The sequence below is a fragment of the Elephas maximus genome, chromosome 17 (assembly GCF_024166365.1).
Source record: "Elephas maximus indicus isolate mEleMax1 chromosome 17, mEleMax1 primary haplotype, whole genome shotgun sequence".
In the NCBI taxonomy this organism is placed as follows: domain Eukaryota; kingdom Metazoa; phylum Chordata; class Mammalia; order Proboscidea; family Elephantidae; genus Elephas; species Elephas maximus.
Window position 1 is genome coordinate 7,045,264 of NC_064835.1, and position 23,070 is coordinate 7,068,333.

Below are 23,070 nucleotides of genomic sequence, written 5' to 3' on the forward strand. Positions count from 1 at the left end.
TTCTCTACTTCACTCTAGGTCATTTAGCGAGGTCAAGTGAAGTAGCTTCTTTATACTTTTCAATAAAATGAGAGTGTTAGTTGGTTTTCCTTTCTCTTATGCAATGGCATATATCCCTTGAGAAAAATTCTTGAACCATGCCTTACTGACAAAAGTATTTCTGGGAGTCAAATATGACACTTTGCTTTGAGGGAAAGATATATAACATTAAAAATAGGGCAAATTCATTTGCCTAAAGCTGGCCTTAAACACAGCAGCTCAATTTAAGTCAGCTTAGACATTACACAGAAGGTAGCAGCTACATCAATATATTGTGGGCACACTAAAAATGTATTAGGATTATATTTTGTGTGTGAGAGATAATAGTCCTGACAGTCATACCGATGATAATAAAGTAGAATTAGCTGAGATTTCAATCCTAGCTGGTGTTTAATTTTACCCCAATCCTGACCATTCAGAACCAGAGGTATTTATTCCCCTTTTCACTGAATATTCTTTCTTTCCTGAAAAATCTTCGATCCTTTGCAGTGGTAGACAGGTGACAGGCCAATGAGTTGTGAACGCACATCTCTGTGTCGTGACATTTACTGCTTGTGACCCTCTGCCAGCCTTGGCCTTCAGAACTTACTGGGGCTTCCCGATGGCTTCGCATGTTAACTTAAGCGCGTCCCCTTCCCGGGTTAGGCCTTGTAGCGGGTAAGTCATCTGAATATGCACTTGAGGCTTATCTGTGTGACAACAACACAAAGTATAATGTTTAGCAAATGATCTCATCAGGCAACAACAGGCTTGCTGCCACAGACCCCACACAACCAGCGCTTACTCTCTCCCCATCCTTGTGTCTTCAGTAACATCCTTCTAATTAGTTAGTAATCCTGGCATTTGCTCAAATTAAATTGACTAATAACTCTAAGGAGTGAACCACGAATAGATAAGAGATTCATAAGCCAACTGCGCCACATCAAACATTTCCTGTGAAATACATTTTGTTACATTGAAGTTTATCTCCAAACTCACTCAAGCTAAAGGAAACTCATTTGCCTTCATGCTGAGGTGAAGCCACAGATATTTGCGGTGCTCAGAATTGATACATTTTATCATATATCATATATTACTATGTGACAATACGTTGTGACACTGCATATTAATAAGTTTGCCTCTCTATGTGCTTGTTTTCCAATGGGAAAGGCAAGACTTCTGAATTCCACTTGGTTGGCTTTCAGAATAAAGAAATGGGAGGTTTTGGTAGCTCCCAATGAAACTCTCTGAAGTCTCAGTGTAAACACGCCAAGGAAGGAAGCTGACATCTCCTGAGAACCTTCTACTACAGGAACAGTCCTTGGTGGTGGATCCAGCCCAGGTTCAGAGATGAGAACACTGGCACCCAGAGAATGAAGCTGTTTTTCCAAAGCAACAGAGTCATCTAATGAGAGACATAGTGAGATCTATGTTGGGAGGGATTCTGGATTCAGAGCTCCATTTCACAATGGCTTTCATAACTAAAATCAAGTATAGATTCCTAATGGAGCAAGGAATTTAGATATTCTTATTTCCACTAGCAACTTAAAACCGTGTGTGTGAGTTTGTGGGGGTGTAGGCATGAGAGATGAACGACAGGAGGTGGGGGAATGGAAAGGAATTTGAAGAAGAATTAGAAATAACACAGATACACATAGTAATACAATTAAAAATAAACCCTGAATTAGGAGATTTTTTTTGGGGGGGGGGTCTATGCTGAACTAATAAACTATTAATCCCTAAATCAGTGTTCTCATTTAATTCTGTGATTCTGTAAATGTGTATTTTTGGAAGAGCAATAAATTTGAGAGGGCAAGACCAGTTGGCCAAAAGGTCAAAACAATTTCCATAGCTTTAATTTTCTCAGACAATCACACCACCTAAACAACAGCCCCTTGGCCTTTTACATGTGGTGTTTAGCTCATTAACATTCATCCTATGGAATAAGGGAAAGGACAGAAATATGGAGGGCTCAGTCTGTACACGGCTAAATAAACTGCACAAGGAAGCTGTCTCTAGGGATGGCTGCTTTGCAGATGCATTTTTATAATACATTCATATCACAGAGCTCTCTCTTACAACTCTGAAAATCATGTGGCATTCAAAACCTTATGAGAGATCCTCCTTGTACACCAGTGTGCACTGCACACTGTGACTTGGTAATGGTTTCCGAGAAGCTAAGTCACTGTGCCAGAGAACATAAAGTTAACAAGCCTGAAAGCTCCAGCTGATCCTTCCAAGTAACAAGGGCCTATCCTTGGACTTGTTGGGTAAGAAAATGTGTAAGAGTGAAACGGCATAGAGGTTGCCAGATACTGATAACTGGGTTGGGAAGGCAGTTATTAAAGAAGGGCAGAAATACTCATGAAGGATAAACATGATGACCTTGAACTAGTGCTGGCTGCTGGGCTGAAACAAGAGCTCCCGTGCACCCCTGCAGGGCTAGAGACTACATGTAAGCTAACCATTGGGAGACATATGTGAGTCTACTAATCTCAGTGGTTTAACACACACACACAGAGTTAGCTGGTAAAATTTATTAACAACAACAAAAAGACACAAAAAAATTAATGGGAGAAGGTTATGACAGCAAACGCACACAAACAACAGAAGACCTGTTACTATTTTCTCAGACAATCACACCACCTAAACAACAGCCCCTTGGCCTTTTACATGTGGTGTTTAGCTCATTAACATTCATCCTATGGAATAAGGGAAAGGACAGAAATAAGGAGGGCTCAGTCCGTACACGGCTAAATAAACTGCACAAGGAAGCTGTTCGTGCTCAGATAGCGCAGTGCTTATGGAGTTCCTGGTCAGGGAACCTCTGTTGTTTTTACCCATGAGCCATTCCGGCTGAGGCTGAATTTAAAGCTCCAAATTTGGGCTGAAATGTAACATTTGCTTATAGGTTAATCTCTGATTCACGGAAGGACTACATTTTCCATGCGCTACTGGCTTCAGCCCATTAATTACGAAGTTGAATGCTTGCTGGCTGATGTGGAAGGCTTTATTTTTTTTTCCTTTGTGTAACTTCCAAGCAAACAGAGAGGGTATATTTTTCAGCGCGGTACGGTAAGGGTTTTACACGCTCAGCTTCCATTAATAATGAAGATGGTTGAAAATGAAATCCACCCTGCCTCTTCAGTACTATTGAGTTTGCTTTAGTTAAACGCATTTTTATGTTCCCAATGAGCTGTTTACCAGTTGTCAATAACAGAAACTAGGAAGAACAATGTAAGGACGACATGCTATACCTGGAATTTATATAAAAATCACATATTAAGCCCCAGAAAATACGCTTTCAATTTCGATAACTGATTTCCCCAATTTACTCTTGAGGTTTCTGGAGAAACATCTACCATCTACTTGTGGGTACAGCTAGCACAGTTACCTCAGTAGCTGGCTGGAAAGGTAAACATTAATCTTGCTTGTATTCTACAGAGAGAGTCACCCTCTGTTGACACGTGCAGTATTTGCAGGCATATTATCTGACCATGGGCAGCTGAGCTATCCTCACGGCCAGCCTAGGAACCAAACAGAAGGCCCATGTGGCAGGATGCATCCCTGGGTGATGGAAATGTAAAAACAAATTCTGTTCCCCTTCCCTTCTCCTGAAAAAGGGACTTAAGCATTCTCAACGAGTGGAAGAGAAAACCTGGGGTTCCACTGGCACCTCCAGAAGTGAGGGACCTTAAATTTTCTCAGGGAAGCTCCTGACTACAATATGAGGATGTCAAAATACTGAACAATCCAGATGGCCAATTGAATAGCCCAGAGCTCATCATTTATATTTTAATTATGTTCATAAATCAAATGTTATAACCCACCAAATCTTTCCTGAAACAGAACCAGACTCCAAGATTTATTTTTAAGTAATGAGGTAAGGCCTAGTACATTTTCTGAGTGATCATTTTACGCCTCAGTTGGTGTCGTGAAGCACAAGGCTAAAAAGCCAGATGACACTTCCTGCCTAAGCGCAATAACTGTCCAGAAATGTATTGCTCAGAACGGCTTAATGTCATTTATAAAATGGAACTGCTATATAAAAATAAGAAAACTAGTTAGGTCTGTGCACTTATGGAATATTACAGTTATAGAGATGGCATCACCAACAGCCAATCAATTAGGTCGAGGGATCTGAGGTTTTCATAATATACTTTCCTTTAAAAAAAAAAAACAAACCCATAAAAGACATTTAGCAAGACTGCTATAGCAGATGAAATTCGTTCACTCATCAAAGTTGCACAGAGGGTTAAATACCAGGAGGGTTCAGGTCACACTACAGTAACAACCAATTAAAAAAAATATATTAGGTAGACATTCTGATTTGATGAGACTTTCTTTAAAGTACTTTGCTCTGTCTATAAAGAGGGAAAAAATATATAAAAGGAAACTCTTCAAGAGGTTAGAATGGCTTGCTGGCAGGTTACAACTGATCTCGTGCCAGTCTGACCTTGCACCATACTGTATGATCTTTTCAGAAGATGAAACTCAAGACTGTAACCTGTATTTCAATTTCCTATGTAAATGAAAAGTCATAGTCTCCTTCCTTCTAGATCACAACACTACAGTATCAGGTCTTTAAAATTATTATTATTATTTTTTTAAAAAAGGTACCTTGCAGGCTGCAGTTTCCTTTCAACCGGGATATCACCCTTTCCATGCACCATAGAGGAGAGCTGAGAGCTGAGATGGGAGCCCTCCCTGTCCAGGCCGGAGACCCGTTACCCTGGGGGCTCTGGCCACCTTCCCTTTCAACCGGGATATCACCCTTTCCATGCACCATAGAGGAGAGCTGAGAGCTGAGATGGGAGCCCTCCCTATCCAGGCCGGAGACCCGTTACCCTGGGGGCTCTGGCCACCTTCCCTTTCAACCGGGATATCACCCTTTCCATGCACCATAGAGGAGAGCTGAGAGCTGAGATGGGAGCCCTCCCTGTCCAGGCCGGAGACCCGTTACCCTGGGGGCTCTGGCCACCTTCCCTTTCAACCGGGATATCACCCTTTCCATGCACCATAGAGGAGAGCTGAGAGCTGAGATGGGAGCCCTCCCTATCCAGGCCGGAGACCCGTTACCCTGGGGGCTCTGGCCACCTTCCCTTTCAACCGGGATATCACCCTTTCCATGCACCATAGAGGAGAGCTGAGAGCTGAGATGGGAGCCCTCCCTATCCAGGCCGGAGACCTGTTACCCTGGGGGCTCTGGCCACCTTCCCTTTCAACCGGGATATCACCCTTTCCATGCACCATAGAGGAGAGCTGAGAGCTGAGATGGGAGCCCTCCCTATCCAGGCCGGAGACCCGTTACCCTGGGGGCTCTGGCCACCTTCCCTTTCAACCGGGATATCACCCTTTCCATGCACCATAGAGGAGAGCTGAGAGCTGAGATGGGAGCCCTCCCTATCCAGGCCGGAGACCCGTTACCCTGGGGGCTCTGGCCACCTTCCCTTTCTTCCCGAGCTTCTGAATCAGAGAATGCTCCTTAATGTGCTAACTGCGCACTGGTCGGAGGGCTTGAGTGCAAATCTGTTCCTAGGATGTAAGCTTTTCAGGTTCCTTACTTAGGTTTCATCCAATATTCTGAATCACTGGTTTGAGTGAGATTTGATGCCAATGGACCACAGGGTAATTGTTTCAGGCCCTACCAGGGAGAACTCAAGGGCAGTGCGGGCCCAGAATGGCTGGGGAGAGGGCTTGGGTCAGAACCCATGCATCCCAGTGAGGAAGGACTGATTGAAGAGTCTTGTCAATCATAGAGTGGGATGATAATGTGAAGATTAACCTGAGATGCGGCGAGGGGCAGGGGCTGCTTGAGCTCAAAGTAGGATTCAACCCCTACAATATGGCTGTTGGGAGAGGACAGCTTTGTCACAACACGAGGTGATTGGGACTGGTTAGAGAACAGTCAGAAGGGGCTTTCGGAGGACTGAAAGAGAACATCTTCCAAAGCTTTGCTTTCTATTGTCATAATACATTCATGAATAATTTTCACTGCTGCTTATTTTGTTTGTTTGCAAGGTGAAGGACCTCCTGCTGCTACATCTGTTGTATGAATCGTAGCACTTAAGCTGCACTTCTAAAGGAAGGCTGAGCTATTATGAGTGGGATGAGTCAAATCTGGTGGGACTGATGTGGTACCAAAGAGCATGTGCCACTTACTACACTAGAAGGCAATTTCCTCTTGTTGCAACTTGCAAGTAGCTTTGTGGATATTAAAATTACTGTTTACCCGACAGAATCAATTTTTTTTTTTTCTGTGATGTTGTGGCATAAAGTTATGTTCCCAATGCCTTTTAAATGGGGTATATGCTCACTCACACAGCACTCTCCCATATTTTTAGGAAATCTTCAAAATTTGAAAGCAAATGCTGGGTAAAAAAATCCAGATATCAAGATTTTCTGCACAAGAATGTTAGCTCTGTAGGTAACAAGTTTCTTTTTTTTTTTTGTTTCCCTGGTGCCTAGAACAGTACCTGACACATAGAAAGCATTCAATACCTATTGACTGAGTGAATAAATGAACGAATGAATGAATGAGAAAGTAGATAAATATTGCGGCATGGACTTCTACTCTCTGCTCTGCTACCGAAGAAAAAATTGGACTGTGAATCTATTTTAGTCCTCATCCCAAAATACAACTGTTTCTCTTTTGGACGGTCAGTCCAGCTCCTCAAATCTGAGGTTTGGCCTCGGTATTCTAGTTTATGCACTTCCATTTCATGGCATTTACTTAGCCTTTCTGGTGTCCCTCAAGGTGGTATCTCAAGGCTGTTGTTTGATCATTCCTTGCAGATGCCAGCTTTACAACCATTTAACCTTCCACAGAATCCGAATTTGACCTTGAGTTAAAAACTATTATGTGAAGAGTGCACATTAGAAGACGAGTTTCATTATGTAAGTGTGCAATGAAACAGTGACACAGACACATCTTTTACAAATACGTTAGGTCAGACAGTTAGATGTGGGGCGACTATAGTAAAAGAAGCCTCTTTCCACTAGGTGTGCCCGCAGAAGACATATATGACAAAGGCTTTTTTCCCTTAATTCCCTTATTCAAGTTTCGCTCACAAGGAACTTGGCCAACATTCACTCTTTGTATTCTGTATATTAGTTCCTTAGCTGCCTGCCCCTTTGGCACAGCAGAACGCAACACTAACAATCTATAGAGTTAATACTATCAGGAACCTGGGACTGCCACTATTTTGTGTTAATACAAAAAAAAAAAGGTTAAAAAATTAGTTTGAATCAGGGGGTCTCCATGCCTTGATTATGTCTCACAAGGAATAAGAAATACTGAAATGCCTTCCCTGAAATGCAATCCACTGCTTAAAAATAAATAAATCAAAGAAAGGGAGAGTGGGAGGAAGAGCGTATTCTGTAAAAACGGAGACTGGCGATCAGAGGAAACAGACCAAATCTGAAAACGCCCGCTATCGTGCTTTGAAGAATACAGTACAAGTAGGGAGCAGAACCCATAGGGGAGAAGACATGATACAGGAGCTGCTCTTGGAAACTAAGTCTTAGCCTCCACTCCAAACAGGGGAGATTTTCTCATTTCCAGGAAAAACTTCCTGAGCTCACTGCAGGGCACTACTGATACCAGAGACACATGTATTTTGGCACAGATAAGGGACGGGTTTTGATCATCTCTTCAGTGCCAAATTTTCCCCCAATTGAGGGGATGAAAGAAAAAAAAAAATCTAGCTTTCTCTGGACCTTGAATGAACAGGAATATGGATGGATAAAATACCTGGCGACATCGAGTCAATAAAACTCATTTTGAAAATGATTCCCACAGACACGATGAACTGTCAGGTGATGATGAGAGCAGGGAAGGCATTCGAACATCCATTTCTAGAGTCTTTGTTTTCATTCTCCCTTTCAAATTCATCTCTTAAGTTTTTTTTTTTAAATAGGCCCACACACAAAACCCTCACAAAATGAGGATTTGGGGAAAAGCATTTTAAGGAGCAAAGCCGTAATGGGTGAAAGCAAAAGCAATGCTGCAGTAATTCAAGAGCTTCATGCTTGGCTCTGTCCAGAGTCAGGCTCTTCCCCCTCTGACACAGCTAGCTGAATTCCATACTGAGGGTCAAAGCTCTCCTTTGAATTCCCAGCTTATGTCGCTATGTGTTGCCACCTTGATGCTATTTGGGCAGTTTTCTTTTAATGCTCAGACGGTGAACTGTTCTCGTTTAAACAGGCTTTGATTTGCCGAGAGGATATTTCCTCAGATCTGAAGCTCCACTCATCGTGCTACGACTGTACCACACTCGGCTATAATCAACCATGTTGTAAATTCGGGCAATACGACATAAACAGACATTCGAAGGAAAAAAAAATACACAGAAAAGAGTTCAGGGTCACATAGCTCAGAACATGAAAAAGCCAAACTGTTTCTGCACAACATCGAAGGGAAGAGAGCTCTGAATTCCAGCTTGCAAGCAGAATTATTTTCTGTTTTAAACATTTAACTGCATACTGCTGCCATCTCCTTGCTGGGTCTCAGAATGAAAGCTGGAGAACTAAGAGCCCTACTGTACTTTCTTTATTCCCTGCAATGCTCCTATGAGAAAACCTTATTAATGAGCTTGCAAACGAGCACCCAACAGGGAAATGTCACAAACAAGAGCGTCTAATGCCCCAGAAAATCAAATAACCGAACACTTGGCTGATTATGATGCCTTTCATATTTATAATAAAAAAAAGGGGGGGGGAGGACTTTAATTCACTGATTCTGAAGGGACACCACCTTGCTGAACAAAACAACTCATTTATTTATGTTCAGAAATCTCCAGATGATAAATTACATTGATGTTAATCACTTCAATGCAGACTACACGATTCATATCTGTACTCACCCCAAACTTAAGGATTATTAAAAAGTATGACAGCATACACATCTGGCTGATATTTCACATAGGTGGGCACAACAATTTCTCTTGGTACCACAAATAGGGGTCCTAACAAACACTGCAAATTTCTGTGTTCAATTAATCAGGATTTAAATCCACAAGACAAAAGCAATTACAAGTTGTAGCTCAAGCCTTGTCTTCTATGCAATATGGCAGCACTCCATTTCAAGGAAAGAAGAATAACTCTTCTCTTAATTTTATCTTTTTCCCTTGTCATATTTAAAATAAAATATTTAATGGCACATGATGCAGGTTTTCTTTATTTCATTTCCATTTTAAAAGTATTTTTTAAGAGGGCATAATTTATACGGAATTCAAACCCATTATCTGTTTAACCGTTTGCATGTACTGGCTGACATCCATTTGTCTTAGGTGGGGTAGACAGAGGTTTCCGTAAACCTACATTTAGCAAAATGGGCCAGGGTTAAACCGAATAAGCAAAATCAATCCCAATTCTCCAAGGGGGTATTATTCACCCAGAGCTTAGCAATTCTTAATTTGAGGGCCATGAGGAACTCAGTATTTCCTGACGATAAACTCATATTTATCACTGATCGTATAAGAAATCTTTTTAGGTAGCAAAAGAAAGGATAATAAAAAAAAGGAGTTGCGTACTTATTTACATGTATATTAGACATATGTACATAACACTCACAATTTTTTTAAAATAATTTTTATTGAGCTTTAAATGAACGTTTACAAATCAAGTCAGTCTGTCACATATAAGCTTATATACACCTTACTCCATACTCCCACTTACTCTCCCCCTAATGAGCCAGCCCGCTCCCTCCTTCCAGTCTCTCCTTTCGTGACAATTTTGCCAGTTTCTAACCTTCTCTACCCTCCTATCTCCCCTCCAGACAGAAGATGCCAACACAGTCTCAAGTGTCCATCTGATACAAGTAGCTCACTCTTCGTCAGCATCTCTCTCCAACCCATTGTCCAGTCCCTTCCATGTCTGATGAGTTGTCTTCAGGAATGGTTCCTGTCCTGGGCCAACAGAAGGTTTGGGGACCATGACTGCCGGGATTCCTCTAGTCTCAGTCAGACCATTAAGTCTGGTCTTTTTATGAGAATTTGGGGTCTGCATCCCACTGATCTCCTGCTCCCTCAGGGGTTCTCTGTTGTGCTCCCTGTCAGGGTAGTCATCGGTTGTGGCCGGGCACCATCTAGTTCTTCTGGTCTCAGGATGATGTGATTTAAGTCTCTGGTTCATGTGGCCCTTTCTGTCTCTTGGGCTCATAGTTATCGTGTGACCTTGGTGTTCTTCATTCTCCTTTGATCCAGGTGGGTTGAGACCAATTGATGCATCTTAGATGGCTGCTTATTAGCATTTAAGACCCCAGATGCCACATTTCAAAGTGGGATGCAGAATAAAACTCACAATTTTATAGGTATTTTTATTACATAGGTCTTAGTTCTGTTGTAAGGAACACGTGGTGGTGAATATGTAATTTTATTCTTCTTTTCCAGGTCTAACTTATTAAAGGATTTTTAAAGGGGTCAATGACCCCCAAAATGTTAAGAACTGCTGATTTCAAGGGTTTAGGTCGATTAAAAAAACATGGGTCTAACATTACTCCTCACAGGGTATTCAAAATAATTCAACAACCATGCAGATAAGCTACTGAACAAATTATTCTAAGAAGCTCACACATTCAAGCATCTATTCTTTCCTCATGGCCCTCGAGATATGGTGCTGCTTGTCTGTTTCTTGGACAGAATGGACTTGAGCCATCGCTGCCACTGGCCAATGACTAATAAAGCCTTAGGGCCCAATGACTGAGTGTTTGAGGCATAAGGCCTTTTGTCCTCGTGTAGCTACTGGTATTCAAGGAAAGCAAAACTGGTAGGAAATGATGTAGAGAATTCTAATCATGTTACAAGAAGCTACTTACGGAATTCCTGGCTGACTCTGCAAAGCTTTGAGTAGTGCCCCAGGAACAGAGGGTAGTGAACTGTCTAGTGACTTTCTTTAGAAAATTCCTATCGAGATTAACATACCAGTTGAAACAAGTTGCTGTCTAGTCAGTTCTGACTCATGGCAACCCCATGCATGGCAGAGTAGAACCGCGCTCCACAGGGTTTTCTACCGTTGCTTTTTCAGAAGTAGACTGCCAGGCCTTTCTTCTAAGGTGCCTCTGGGTGGACTCAACCCTCCACTCTTTTGGTTAGCAGCTGAGTGTGTTACCTGTTTGCACCACCCAGGGACTCCATTACATGAATATAACACTTCATAATTCTTAACCTTTAATGTAAAAACTTTTTTTCCCTTAAATATATTCCAAAGAATGGAAAATAAAGGATAAAGCATTTGTGTGGCTTAAGTTGGATAAAGGAACAGAGTCTCCCATAAAAAGGTGGCATATTAAAGTTTAAAATGATCGATAGGTGAGCCCTTACTTTCGGAAGGTATTAGAGTCACTTTCCAGCAATTAAGTGCTAGTAGTGCTTTGTGAGGCTGGAGTCAAATGAATTCAGATATGGAGCTTTATTCCTTTTCTTGGAAGGACAAATCTCACTTGAATCTACAGAATCTAGAAGACAAAGCTTCTAAGGATCATTATCAAGTTTTTCAAGGGGTAGGAGGTACGGCACCTGAAATATTTTGCATTTGGGGGTGAGTATAATTTTGTAGGTGGGTGGGACTATATTCCATCTAGAAGATAGTCTGGCAAACTACTAAAAAGAATTCAGGGGCGGGAGCTGGGAAGACATCTACTCAGGTCTCACGAAAGAACTAATGTATTATTAAAGCTAATGGGCCTCTACAAGGAAAGTTAATGGATATTAAGTTTGCTTAAACGAATTACATATTAACAAAGTCACAAGAAATCTACTATCTGCCAACTTAGATAATATCTGATCATTTCTGTTTTCCCATTATAGGGACATTACACCACAATAGTTTTAGAGATACGAAAATTATAAGCATGATGCCCATAATGAAGCTACAAAATTAAATAGATGAAATGAATTAACAAGAAAAACCTGCATTATGTAATGTTAAATTGAGCCAAGCTCACACAGTAAGAAAAGGTTGGAATGGGATGGTCTCTTACAAGTAACTTTTTATAACCTTCTCTGCCCTCTGTTTTGCTCAGGCAATTTGAACACGTGATAAGGACCATGGCGAGTCCACTGACTGCCCCCAAAAGACATGTCCACGTCTTAACCCCTGTGAGTGTGACCTATTTAGAAAAAGGGCCTTTTCGGATGTCATTAAGTATCTCGAGATGAGCTCGGCCTGGACTATCCTAAATCCAACGTCAAATGTTCTTAGATACACAGAAAATAGAAACACAGGGAGAAGGAGGAGAAGGCCAGTTGAAGACGGAGGCAGGGATTGGAGTTAACAGCACAAGCCAAGGAACGCCTGGAGCCACCAGACGCTGGAAGAGGCAAGGAATGGAATTTCCCCTAGCCCTCTGGAGGGGGCGCAGCCCTGCAGACACCTTGATTTTGGACTTAACGTACTTTTGTTGTGAACCACCAAGTCTGTGCTAATTGTCAGGGCAGTCCTCAGACACAAATACTAGATTCACAGAAGGCAACGCTTTTCCTTCATCAGACACCCAACCATTACATCCCAACCAAACTCTTGTCCTATCTTCACTTGTACTGTTCACAGTCAGATATCACCTGGGATGTTTCAGAGGCCAAGGTACAGAAGCCTTTTGGTAAGAAGTGAGAACCTGGCTATTTAGCCACGACTTTGGGGCGAGGACAGTTTTGTGCAGAAAACAGATTTTTGTCTCCCAGGCAGGAAGGATCCCGAAGGAGAAGATGGGGTGTATGTTTTTAGTTCACAGGACAGAGTGGGGAAATAACCTCATTTACCACCACCTGGCTTTTACTGATGGAGCTATCAAGATTGTGGCCCCGATGCCAAAAATTGTGACTTTAAACTCATTGCTATAATTTAAGTTAAAAGTTGAAGAAATCAGGCAATTTAAAAGAAAGTGCTGATGTAGAATGGGAATAAAATCCCCTCTATAAGAAAATTCAGTGCTTATGACAGGGTTAAAAAGGAGAAGAAGTACTCTAGATTTTGACATTGGCATAGAAATTATGACAGCGTATATTCATAAAAATTAATTAAGTCATGTGCTAGAACAGACTGGAATCATTTTAAAGTTTTACGTTTGGGTTAAACATAGTATTTTCAAAATCCTCATTGGCACTCTGTAATATGACAATATTTCAGGGAAACATCTTTATTTAATCCCAACTCTTTCATTATTTTTCTACCAAGACAAGATATAAATTCCATCTGTATTATATAAAACGTGTGCATCCAATAAACGGCTTCGGAAGCATTTTAGGCAGCTGTTGCTTTATGCCTTCAGAAGAATACGCAGGTACTTACACTGTACTTCTAGATACCGCTGGGTCTGCAAGTTTCCGGTGACTGCAGGGTGCTCCACCTGGCAGATCACAGGGACCCCATCATCTTCCTTATGCACCTTCAGCATCAGCTGACTAGTCACAGTGTACATGTCTGACCACTCTTCCACCTCCGATTTGCCTGGCAGACAGAAAACACACAAAGAAACCAGAGCTGAGTGAATTTCCATCGTTGTGTTTTTACATTCTGCCCCCAACCCCCAACACTGCTATTTTTACAAATAAGTTGGAAGCCATTTGGGATAAGAGTAATGCGTAGAGATGACTCATAAAATGATAATTTTCTTTTATTTGCTATTTTTAATCTTGCAGGATAGCATTTAGCCTATTTCAATCTCAAATAATACGTTTTTATTTAAATATTACATATGCTTCTTATATCTTAAGACCTACCACAAAAAAGGTCAGGTGAAACTTGAACCATTTTGACATCCGACTGCTCAAGGCATTGAGGAGGAGGCAAAGAAAAGTCTTTCACCCCTACAACCATCTGAACTTGCAACTTCTACTAGGCTGTCATGTGGTTTAAAAATTCCAGGACCTCATCCAAATCCCCTAAGTAATTCAATCAGCAGTAAAGATATAAACAACCCCCCTTTCCCACCCTCATCATCAACAATTAAGAGGGAAAGTAACTAAATGGGTTTAACCCATGATTGAAATTGTAATTGAAATGTGTCAACTCTGAGATTTCTGGAAGACCACAAAGATGCAGTGGCAGTGGGTTAGAGCAAAGTAAGATACAGGGCTTCAGGCCAGATGGCAGACACTTCCAAGAACACCCAGAAAAGGAGGGCACAGGCTTCCGGATAGAATGAATAGGCCAAGGCAGGCAGCCCCTTTCTTAAACTCAGCACTCCCTGGGACGTGGCGCACCATTAACTTTCTTTTAATGTTTTGTCCTTATCGGTACACGTTTAACGGCTCAGTTCACTTAGACAGAAAAGCAGAGGGGAAATGGGAAACTCTTCCCTTCCAAAACCATACCTAGGGAATAGGAGATTAAAATAGAGCAAGCTTTTTGAAATTTAAACTGTTACATACAGATTTGTTTCTAGTTCTAGATTTCTATCCCCTTTCTACGAGGCTGCCTTCTTTTCTTCCTGGCACTCTCTGTATTTAACAGGCACATACTTGCCTTGGCCCAGGTTTTATCTAAATGCTTTCCAATATTCATTCATTTCATCCTCATAAGAACCCTATTAGGTATGTAATACCTAAATTATCCATCCCGATTTAGGGAAATGCTGGTGGTATACCAGTTAAGTGCTGTGGCTGCCAACCAAAAAAGGCTGGCAGTTCGAATCCACCAGGTGCTCCTTGAAAACTCTGTGAGGCAGTTCTACTCTGTCCTATAGGGCTGCTATGCATTGGAATCGACTTGATGGCAACGGGTTTGGTTTGTTTTTTTTTTAATCCCCAGTAAGAGGAATTTGGAGCAAGGTCAAATTGCTATTGTACAGTGAAGGCGGGATTCAAACCCAAGCAGTCTGGCTTTTAAGTCCATGCTTACATAAAAAGAGTTTGTTTTATTCTGACCGTTTCTGTCAAATAACCAGAGCAGACCTTCGTCCAGGGTACTACATGCAGGGCAGCCTTGGGGTGAGGGGAGGAAGGGAATCTGAATGTTGACTCACATGAGGAGCTTAAGATAACTGACAACAAAGGGTCCACGAGGGTATAGGCTGTATACCCCGGTCCAATGCCACAGCAAAGGCAGCCAGTATTGGAGAAGCCAGCACTCCAACCTGGGGTGCCGAGTACTGAGGGGGAGACAGCTGGATCAGCCTGTGCTACCCTCACAAAACCAGAAACTCTGCAAAAGAACAGGCAGTTGAACAGGAGTGGATGAATTACAGTTTACATAACAGAGGTGGCCCCGGCAAATTAAAAATTAAGATAACACTATTAATGCCTTAGCACAACCACCCATGTAGGACAGCATGTACCCAACACAGCTGACAGTGTAACTGATGTTGGGATTTCCCACATGAAAGACTTATATAAAATTTAAAAAATGTCTAACATGAGAATTCGGGGTTCTGACTTGTCCTGGGCTACCCGCATAATACAGGTAAAAGTAATGGAAGGTACAGACATGGGGAGCCTGAGCTCAGAGGATGCCTCTAACAGTAGATCTTGGCTTGAAGTGTTCTAGTTTACAGGCTGAGTTCCTTCTGGATACCAAAACAAACAAACAAGAAAAACCCCTTAACATCAAGTCAATTCAAATTCACAGTGACCCTACAGGACAGCATAGAACTGCCCCAGAGGGTTTCCAAGCAAAGCAAAAGTGGGCCTCTCCTTTGTTCCCTGTGTATAAGGAAAATAACACATTTGCTCATGGTTAGCAGCTGTTGCTCTTAACCACTATACCACCAGGGCTCCTTTTTCTGGACATCTGAGTAAAAGTCTAGCAACAGATATCACCATGACCCCTCAAGCCACAGAATGAGGATGTGAGTTAAAACAACAGAAGGCTGTTATGCTTTGGCTTTACAAGTATTTAGTAATTGATTATAAACTATATCTAAATGATACCTTCATTTCAGGGGCATGTTTTGCAGTGTCTTTAATTTCCACAAAGGTATAAAACAAACAAACAAAAAAACCCACAAAGGTATATTCCTGCTAAAATCAACTGCTGACCAACTATAATACAGGGCAATTTGCACCTCACCTTTTAGCTCCGTGTTCCCTTTGAACCATCTGATAGTTGTGGCTGGTTTGCTGGCCATGGCAGTGCAGTTGACTTCAATCTCCTCGCCTTCCACTGCAGTGTCTTTCTGGATATCGATCATCAGATTACGTGGTGGGACTACAAATTAAACACATGTGCTTTTAAACACAGAATCTATTTCTGGATATATTCTCTTATTCATTAGTGCCGTATTTTTCCACCACTCTTCTGTCAGTTTGTCATTTGATGAAGATCAAAAACTACAGTATGGATTATACCTCAACATAAAGAAAACAAAAATCCTCACAACTGGACAAATAAGCAACATCATGATAAATGGAGAAAAGATTGAAGTTGTCAACGATTTCATTGTACTTGGATCCACGATCAACGCCCATGGAAGCAGCAGTCAAAAAAAGGAAATGATGTATTGCATTGGGCAAATCTGCTGCAAAAGACCTCTTTAAAGCATTAGAAAGCAAAGATGTCACCTGAGAACTAAGGTGTGCCTGATCCAAGCTATGGTATTTTCAAATGCCTCACATGCATGTGAAATCTGGACAATGAATAAGGAAAACTGAAGAAGAATTGATGCCTTTGAATTATGGTGTTGGTGAAAAATATTGAATATACCCTGGACTGCCAGAAGAACGAACAAGTCTGTCTCGGAAGAAGGACAGCCGGAATGCATGTTCCTTGGAAGCAAGGATGGCAAGACTTCATTTCATATACTTTGGACATATTATTATGAGGAACCAGTCCCTGGAGAAGAACATCATGCTTGGTAAAGTAGAGGGTCAGCAAAAAAGAGGAAGACCCTCAACAAGACGGATTGACACAGTGGCAGCAACAACAGGCTCAAGTATAGCAACGACTGTGAGGATGGTCCAGCACCAGGCAGTGGTTTGTTCTGTTGTACACAGGGTTGCTATGAGTTGGAACTCACTCGATAGCACCTAACAACAACAACTGTATTTTTACATGAATAATGCTGTCTATGTTTGTTTGCCAACAGCACTGCCCCCAAGGTATTTTTGCAAGTACTGGCACACAAATTTATTTGTTACTGTAAAAAAGAATTAGCATAGCACACTTACAAAAAGGGTGCAGTTGGCAAACAAATGTAGAAGGCATGCATTATTTTTGTAAAAATACCATAAAAAGCACCACTGCTATTGCGAAGGGGACAAACAATGGACATTCTTGATGGGAAATTAAAAACAAAAGAAAACAAACCGCCACAGGAGATAAAAATAAAAGAGTGGCAAACTCAATACCAAGTAAAGCTAGTCATGAAAAATCAGCTTGTTTATTTAGAATTTCTCTCCTTAAGTTATCTTACAAAATGACCGGTCTACCACTCCTAAGTTATCGTTCAACAAGTTAAAACAATGTTAGATTAGCTATTAATCAATTACAAGATTGATTAGAAAGTTGATATAAAAGTAAGGGAAACACACATTATTGAGATTATTTCCCTTACCTGGAAGCCTCTGAAAGCAATATTTCTCCTTGAATTCAACCCTTCCCTTAGATTTCAATCCTCATATGAAAGATTCCAAACCCAACCAGCAAAGATCAAAAACTTGGGGTCCTTAAAAGAATCACTCACCATAAACATACACAGAAATATTGTATCCCCAAACCAGTTCTATTTAATTAAAATTATTCATAGAGATCCAGAATACAATTCGGACTTCCCATGGACGGTGTGGTAATCAAGGCTTTTGGACAGGAAGATGCAGCAATACAGGAAATGCCAATTAATTTGCAGGATTTTCCATATGCTGAAGTCCAACGCTCCAAATTTTGGAAATCAACGATAAAAAAAAGACAAGTATTTTCAAGTAGATTTACATATCAGAATTAAAACTACCCTTCTTTCAACATAGCACACAAACTCATTGCCATTGAGTCAATTCTGACTGAAATCGACCCTAAAGGACAGAGTAGAAGTGCCCCATAGGGTTTCCAAGGAGTGGCTGGTGGATTTGAACTGCCAACCTTTAAGTTAGCAGCTGAAACTCTCAACCACTATGCCACCAGGGCTCCATATTGCATATCTATGTACTATAATGGTCAAAATAAAAGATTCTGGGGATGAAATGCTGCATATCAAATTGAGAGTATGTAGCATGATGATGATGATGATGATGAAGGTATGTCATCTTTTATGAAACCGAGTTGACAGTGAAACTTGACAGAAGGTGCAACATTACCTTAAGACTGAGTCTCTTGAAATAAAAATCAGTAAGAATAGTGAATTCAGTAGAGTGAATATAAAAATACGTGCTCTGACCGCCACAAATAAGCAAAGACAGTACCGAGACTTATGATTAATAAGTTTCTCAATTCAGAAGAGAAACAAGAAATTAAATATGTATAAACATGCCATCCTTATGATCAAGTTGAATAATAAATCTCTGATACTGCTTTAATAAATTATGGGATTAAACTACATATTTGGAATTTCCAACTGTTCTAGTCCAGTGTGAAAATTCTGCCCACAGGGAGACTTTTACACTGAATTGGAGCAGTTCAAAATTCCTATAGAAAAAGACAGAAAAGGCAAAGTCAAATGATTTGTTGCATATGTTTCTCAGCAGTGGTGGTGGGAAGGATGCGTCTAGCAAAGCAAAAGCGGGCCTCTCCTTTGTCCCCTGTGTGTAAGGAAAATAACACATTTGCTCAAAAAGGCGTGCTGCTGATGTGATATGGCCCAAATGAGTCATTAAACGTGGCAAAGAACTACCCTAGCTTCCATTTTAAGGAAAAATAAGCAAAACAAGAGAGAATTTAGCATCCAATTTGGAGCTACACATCTGCCAGGATTTTAAGGGACACAGAAAGGTAGTGACAAAGCAAATGGGATGACTTCGGCTAGCTATTTCCTTAAAGCAGTTTATCCCTGCTAGATGACAATCAGGTATGTTACAGATTTTCATCACACGCACCTAGAGGGTTGACATGGAAAGTATAGAAAGATTCGATGCTTAGGACCAACAAATACCACTGCATTCTCAGTGCAGTATAATAGGGATAATGAAGAAAATGCTACTGTTAGACCAAGTGTCAGAAGAAAAGATTGTCGAAACCCAAAGAAAATAAGACCTGGGTAAACTAGGAGAAACAGAAGAAGAAGAGATAAAACGGGAAACAACTAAAGAGTAAAAGAGCTCGGAATGTCCTCTCGACAAATTTAGGAATGAAAGTTAAACAATAATAATTCTTTTCCAGGTCCAGGCAAAAAAAAAAAAAAAAATTGCTCTTGATGTGCCGTTAAGTTGATTCCAACTCATAGCAACCCTGGATGACAGAGTACCGCTACTTCATAGGGGGCCCTTGGCTGCATTCTTTATGGGAGGAGATCTCCAGGTCTTTTTTTCCCCAAGGAAAAGCCCAGCGGTGGGTTCCAACCACTGACCTTTTGGTTGGCAACTGAGTGCTTAACCACTGCACCACCCAAACCATACCCAGTATGGTTTAGAGAGTGATAAAAATAATCTTAAAGAAATATATTTGAGTAACATAATTAATAGGATATGATGTAAAGGCAGAGAAGAGAGGAAATACCTAAAGCTAGTGCAATACACAGAGTTCCATTTGCTGGAAGACATTACATAACAGCGCAAAGCAGAATGTAGCAGATCGCAGTTTATCTGTTATTACTTTGGGAGAATGCCTTGATGGTTACTCTGGCAATCTTCCTGATGGGAACAGACCAAGGGTGAAAAGATTCCAGCATGTATCCCTGCCATGTCTCAATGAAATTAAGCCTCAAATATAGTCTGTCAGGTATTTCCTTTATCTGTGTTCCTGGGTGTCTTTCTTCCATTCTATCCCTTTTTATGCGGGGAAGACACCTTAGCTCCTCTCATCACAGGGACTCTCCTATGCCCCACTAGCTCTTCATCTTCAGTGATATTTCCTGGTGGAGGCAGTATTTATTCTCTCCCTGTGGTCATAAAGTTGATGGTGTGTTCTTTCCACATTATCAATGATGTTGGCTGGTTCAAAGTATGGGAGTGAAAAGGAGCGGGTAAAAATAAAAACAGAGGAAAATTCACCAATGTCTCCTTCAGATTGTGTCTGGGAGCTGAGAGCTTTGATTAGCAGCAAATAGGTCTTTATCTGGATTACCTATTATTTGGTGTAATCCATGTTAACTGTCCTCTACTGCAACAGATAGGGAGCCCTGGTGGTGCTAACCAAAAGGTCAGCAGTTCCAATCCACCACCTGCTCCTTGGAAACTTAATGGGGCAGTTCTACTCTGTCCTATGGGGTCACTAGGAATTGGAATTTACTCAATGGCAATGGGCTTGGTTTGGAGTTTGGGAACAGATAAACTATGAAGTTCTGCAACCCTTCAGAGAGATTCTTGTATCAATGCTAGTTCCTATGATTAGTCTCCTGAATAGCTGACATAAGGTATACTTGTATAAAACTTCAAAAGTGTTAGAAAGCATGCCCAGTGTAGAAAAATAAAGGATTCATATATTGTTGAGACAAGCATCCTAGGAGATAGTCACGTAACTTTTTCTTTCAAGTCCACAAAGAGTTTTCCCTGGTGATACCCAGTAATTCTGATCTTTGCTAAGATTAGAAGAAATGGGCAAGTATAGCGGAAGTTGTTTGATTTACAAACGTAAAATAAAATCAGACTCATAATGGTTTACTGGTATCAGTTATAAAAGTGAATTCCCAAAGATTTTTTTTTAGAGCAAAAAGCTTTGGAAAATATAATTGAGGTGATCTAAATCTGTCTTTCTGAAAAAAGGGAACTGGACAAGAAAATCTTTATTTTGGACTATTAATTGTATCCCAATTTCCCTTTAACTTAATAACGTCTACTCGAATACAAAAGGGGCTAGTAAAGTATAAAAATCCATTTACAAAAAAAAAGAATTAAAACTGTTGCTAACCAGTGAATACACTTATACATGGTCCACTAAACAGGCACATTTTGTAAAAAGTGCATATAGATGAGAACCTGAATGAAAATCACATAGAGGAAGTCACTAGAAAATAGTGAAGCAATGACAAGTTTCTTCTAAGCTAACCTCAAATCTAGAAGTGTTAATTATAAACATTACACCTACAAGACTTAAAAACATCAGCAAGATGGGTCACAGTAATTACAACAAAAGGCAAGACTTAAAGCTGATCAGTATGTGAAATCTCACTCCAAGACCCTTTAAAATAATTACGTCCTCCTGTTCCTGGAATCTGAAGAGTGAACACTAATTTTAGAGGGACAGAATTGTAATAATATTAGCTATTATTATCAGTAACTATACGAATCTTAATATAGTGGCTCTCGCTTTCCTTCATCTCATCTCATGAATCTTAGGATAAAGAGTGTCCTATATTACGTTCTGGAGAAAGAAACAAACTTGTCATAAGTGAAAGGCATTAATGAATATCCAAAAAGGCACTCAACTGCATACAAAATATCACAGGCAAGTTTTCAGCTTTTACATGGGTAAGATAATAAACAGAATAGTAACTACAGGATGGCACAGATAGCATTAACAAATACCACCGCTATGTCTTACAAATTATGCTGCAATTTTTGCTGAATGCATCAAAAAACTAAAAGATGCATGCACTAAAAACAAGCGTCTTCGATCCATCAAGAAGTTTGACAGCCGTGTAAGCACACGTGGAGTCCTTTTCTGAAAACCATAGACAGCAACGAAGATGTTAATACATCATTCTTCATTCGTTATAGTACCTGGAATCGCCAGACCTTATGAGAAAAGTTTGAATGTATGAGTATCAGTGGAAATTGTCAGATTTTGGCGTATGAAAGACTCAAACACTGATTACAACAATTTTACCCTGTCAAGGACTCCTAGAGTAAATACAATGGAAAGAATATTAAATGAATGCATAATATCTGCAAAAAGAACATGTGCTAGTATTACTTTCAAGGATACTTAAGTTAATGCTTCTATGAAATACAGGCAAGGAGCCTATTACTTCTAGAATAATCAGACCTCCAAAAAGATTATGGGCATGATGCCTCTCCAAAGTCTAGTGCTGGCATGCCTCCTCCACGCACAGGGTATATTCATAGTCAAACCGGTCCGGTCCAGTGGTTCTGAGAATAAATGTATCAGACTCCAGAAACTGACAGGCAGTAACTGCTTGCCAATGGCCAGATATATTCCTGAAAACAAAAGATGTGCACATCCAGGGAAAGAAAAAAAAAAAAAAAACCTTGAAACTGCAGCATTCAGGATTTAATTGAAAACAACCCGGACTAGAAGATGCAAAGGTTGTGTGACAGAATAGTGAGATCTGTTTTCAATTCCGATTCTTGATTTTCACTGAGTGCTCTGTAGTCTGGGCAGGATGACTTGCCTCTGTTATTACTATTATTTTTTTCCTGTGAAATAAAGACAATCAATACTTAAAGGTCTATGTTGCAGAGTACTCTGAAAATTCAAAGTACTGTCAACATATTCCATTTTTATTGCTGTCACTCTTGTGGAAAGGCCATAAATGATGGTAGGTTATTTGGTTTATAGAACTCAATGGATGGTCAATGTGAAGTCTATGTAGCCAATGACTTACTACAATGAGCAGTGTTTTCAAATACTTGTACAAAAGCAGATGGAGAGAAAACTTCAAATTGCATGCTCGTGAATTTGGTACATCTGTGAAACTCCAAGGTAGTCATCCCGGTGAAACATTCCATGCTCCTTATCTCTGCTGGTCTAATGTGGATTAAAATTGCAATTAGAGACAAACACGTACACCTGAAAGCTGTCCATTGTTATGACACAGGCCACATAAGCAGTGGTACAGAATGACTTTAAAAACAACTTTACCAAACCAGTATTCCTCTGATCAAGAGTATATCTGTAAGCTTCAGGGACATGTTTTAGTTTAATGAATAAAAAAATATTTTCCCTTTTACAGCTGTGTTTAAATAAAGTAATGAGCCGGCAGCTCAATATGTACATCCATAAATACATATATGTTCATATACACCAAGTATAAATGTCCTTCAGATTTATCTTTCCTCTTTAATCTTCATA

The 23,070-nt window shown here is 40.5% G+C and overlaps 1 protein-coding gene across 4 annotated transcripts in view; it reads right to left on the reverse strand.

Moving 5' to 3' along the window:
* CADM1 (cell adhesion molecule 1) overlaps positions 1-23,070 on the reverse strand; it is a 384,950-nt gene that overhangs the window by 44,091 nt on the left and 317,789 nt on the right. For all 4 annotated transcript variants that reach the window (XM_049857510.1, XM_049857509.1, XM_049857508.1 and 1 more), the window contains exons 4-6: positions 16,024-16,161; positions 13,306-13,464; positions 629-728 (exon numbers count right to left, since the gene is read on the reverse strand). In XM_049857510.1, the coding sequence (XP_049713467.1) occupies positions 629-728; positions 13,306-13,464; positions 16,024-16,161 (397 nt within the window). The remainder of the gene's footprint in view (positions 1-628; positions 729-13,305; positions 13,465-16,023; positions 16,162-23,070) is intronic.